Here is a 2,128-nt window from a genome sequence, read left to right on the forward strand (position 1 = left end):
ATATATATATATATATATATATATATATATATATATATATATATATATTAGCTTTAAACATCTGTTCTGCCGGACCAAAGAATCGCCTTTGACAACGGTGACGTCATAATTAGAAGGATAACGAAACTGCAAGTATCAACTAAACTAGCGATCCTATCGGTGCGGCTAGCTTTTTTTTTTTTTTTTTCTTTCTTTTTAATTATTCACTATAATAAGTTTTTTAATTCAGTGAACTAAAGTTAAATCGTATTCGTATCAGATTGGTGCGCTAAAAATAAAACATTGTCAACTTAACTGTAACTGGTTTTAAATTATCAATTAATTAATTACAGTATTAATCAAGATATGCCGATCGAGTTGGCACGTGACGTTGCAACTGACGGTCGCTCATGCAAGACGGCGCCGTCAGGTGAGTGGCCCATCATGGATTTAGAGGATCTAAGGTAAAGAGAATCTGTAATAATAATTTCTCCAAAAATGGCTGCTTGAGCAATCATTTGTATGACTTTTCAATTTGGAAATTTTCTTTTTGGGTGCTATATAACTTCTGTCTCGCATTTCTTATTTGCTCGCATCTTGCTGCTTCCTCTCTTTTCAAGCGCTATTACCTATTCCATTGCTCTGATTAATGGCGTCCAAAATCAAGTTTTATTCTGTCATGCTCTTGCTGATGGTGGTCATGGAACAAGCTTCCGGTATCACTTCCTCCCTCTCCGTCTCTGTCTCTCTTGCTAGCACAAAGGCCCATTTTCCTGTTTATTAATGCATCAACTCCTGCGTGTTATTTTTGGCAGGTTGTAGAGACCAGAAGTGCTTTTATCCAAAAGCAAGGTCTCTTGATTATGAGATTCAAGGCAGAAAGGTTTGCTTGCTTTCAAGCTAACTTTCTTTTTTCCGTCTCTTATTATCATTGTTATTTTGTTGTTGTTGTTGTTCGTTAATTAGTAGACTTAGCTTTACAGTTTCAGTATTTGCTTTTCGTACATGGATGCAGATGCTACCTGTCAGCTCCAAGGAACCAACAACCACTGTAAATGGCAAAAAATTGGTGGTTCGAGAGTTAAGGACGGTTCCTTCTGGTCCAGACCCTCTGCATCATAATGGCGGTACTCCCAAGAAGCCAACAACTCCATGACCAAGCCAAAACACATGCATGGAGACCTTTAATTAGTATATATATAAATACATATATATATGTTAAGTACTGAGGAAGATGGCAATGCCTTTTGTTTCAATTTCCTCTGTTTCATTTTTGAAGGGAAATTAGTGTATGTCGATCTAATATTATTTGGTTTACTATGGTGGTATTACAAATGAAGTGTTTGTTTATTCCTGCATGTGCTATCTTTGATTAATTTCTCTTGTTTTGTGCATTCTTAAAACATTGTAATGTAATATATATATATATATATATATATATATATATATGGGAAGCGAAAACAATTAAAACCAGAGGCTATAGATAGGTACAAGGTATAATGTTTAATAAGTGCATGCATTTATATTAAAACTTTAAATGATTTTGAATAAAATTTTAAATGATTTTGAATAAAAATAATTGGAGTTAAATTTAAGTTGTGATTGGAGTGATAAGTCATATTAGATTGATGAAAATTTAGAGCAAATTCAATTTCCGGCTGGAAATCTTTACACGTTAATGCCCAAAAGAGATTAAAACTTCTTAGAAATTAAGCTGCAGAAATCTGAGTTTTTTTTTTTTTTTCAACTGATGCAGAAAGTTATATTAAAGTTTAAAATGAATTTGAATGTGGATGAGTGTCCGTTGCTATGCCATGCATTATGCAAATGCATATTTCGCTTAAAGAAAAGTTAGATGTGATTGTTTTGGATGATGAGTTGAAAGACAATGTCAAAGTCAAGTATGACCTTTTGTGGATCATAGCAATAGCAGATTTGATTTCCTGATTGGAATAGAATCAACAGATAAGCCTGCAATAACTAACCTCGAGCTTCTTGACCAAATCTATATCAAATACTGTTTACATATATCACGGTGCAGATATGACATTGATGACGATAATGCCAGGAGGATATACATACATATGACACTGCCCAAAATATATCTGTCGCTCCTTTCATTTCAAATAACATACAGCTTTCCATCTCC

At 33.7% G+C, this 2,128-nt stretch overlaps 1 protein-coding gene across 1 annotated transcript; it reads left to right on the forward strand.

Moving 5' to 3' along the window:
• Positions 1-575: 575 nt before the first annotated feature.
• On the forward strand, positions 576-1,325 carry CLV3 (CLAVATA3). Its single transcript, XM_020683768.3, has 3 exons — positions 576-695; positions 795-862; positions 995-1,325. Exons 1-3 carry the CDS (start codon positions 629-631, stop codon positions 1,133-1,135), a joined length of 276 nt encoding a protein of 91 aa, XP_020539427.1. The 5' UTR covers positions 576-628; the 3' UTR covers positions 1,136-1,325.
• The last annotated feature ends 803 nt before the right edge of the window (positions 1,326-2,128 follow it).

The sequence above is a fragment of the Jatropha curcas genome, chromosome 1, assembly GCF_041381405.1.
Source record: "Jatropha curcas cultivar XTBG-Jc1 chromosome 1, XTBG_Jcur_1.0, whole genome shotgun sequence".
Lineage (NCBI taxonomy): Eukaryota > Viridiplantae > Streptophyta > Magnoliopsida > Malpighiales > Euphorbiaceae > Jatropha > Jatropha curcas.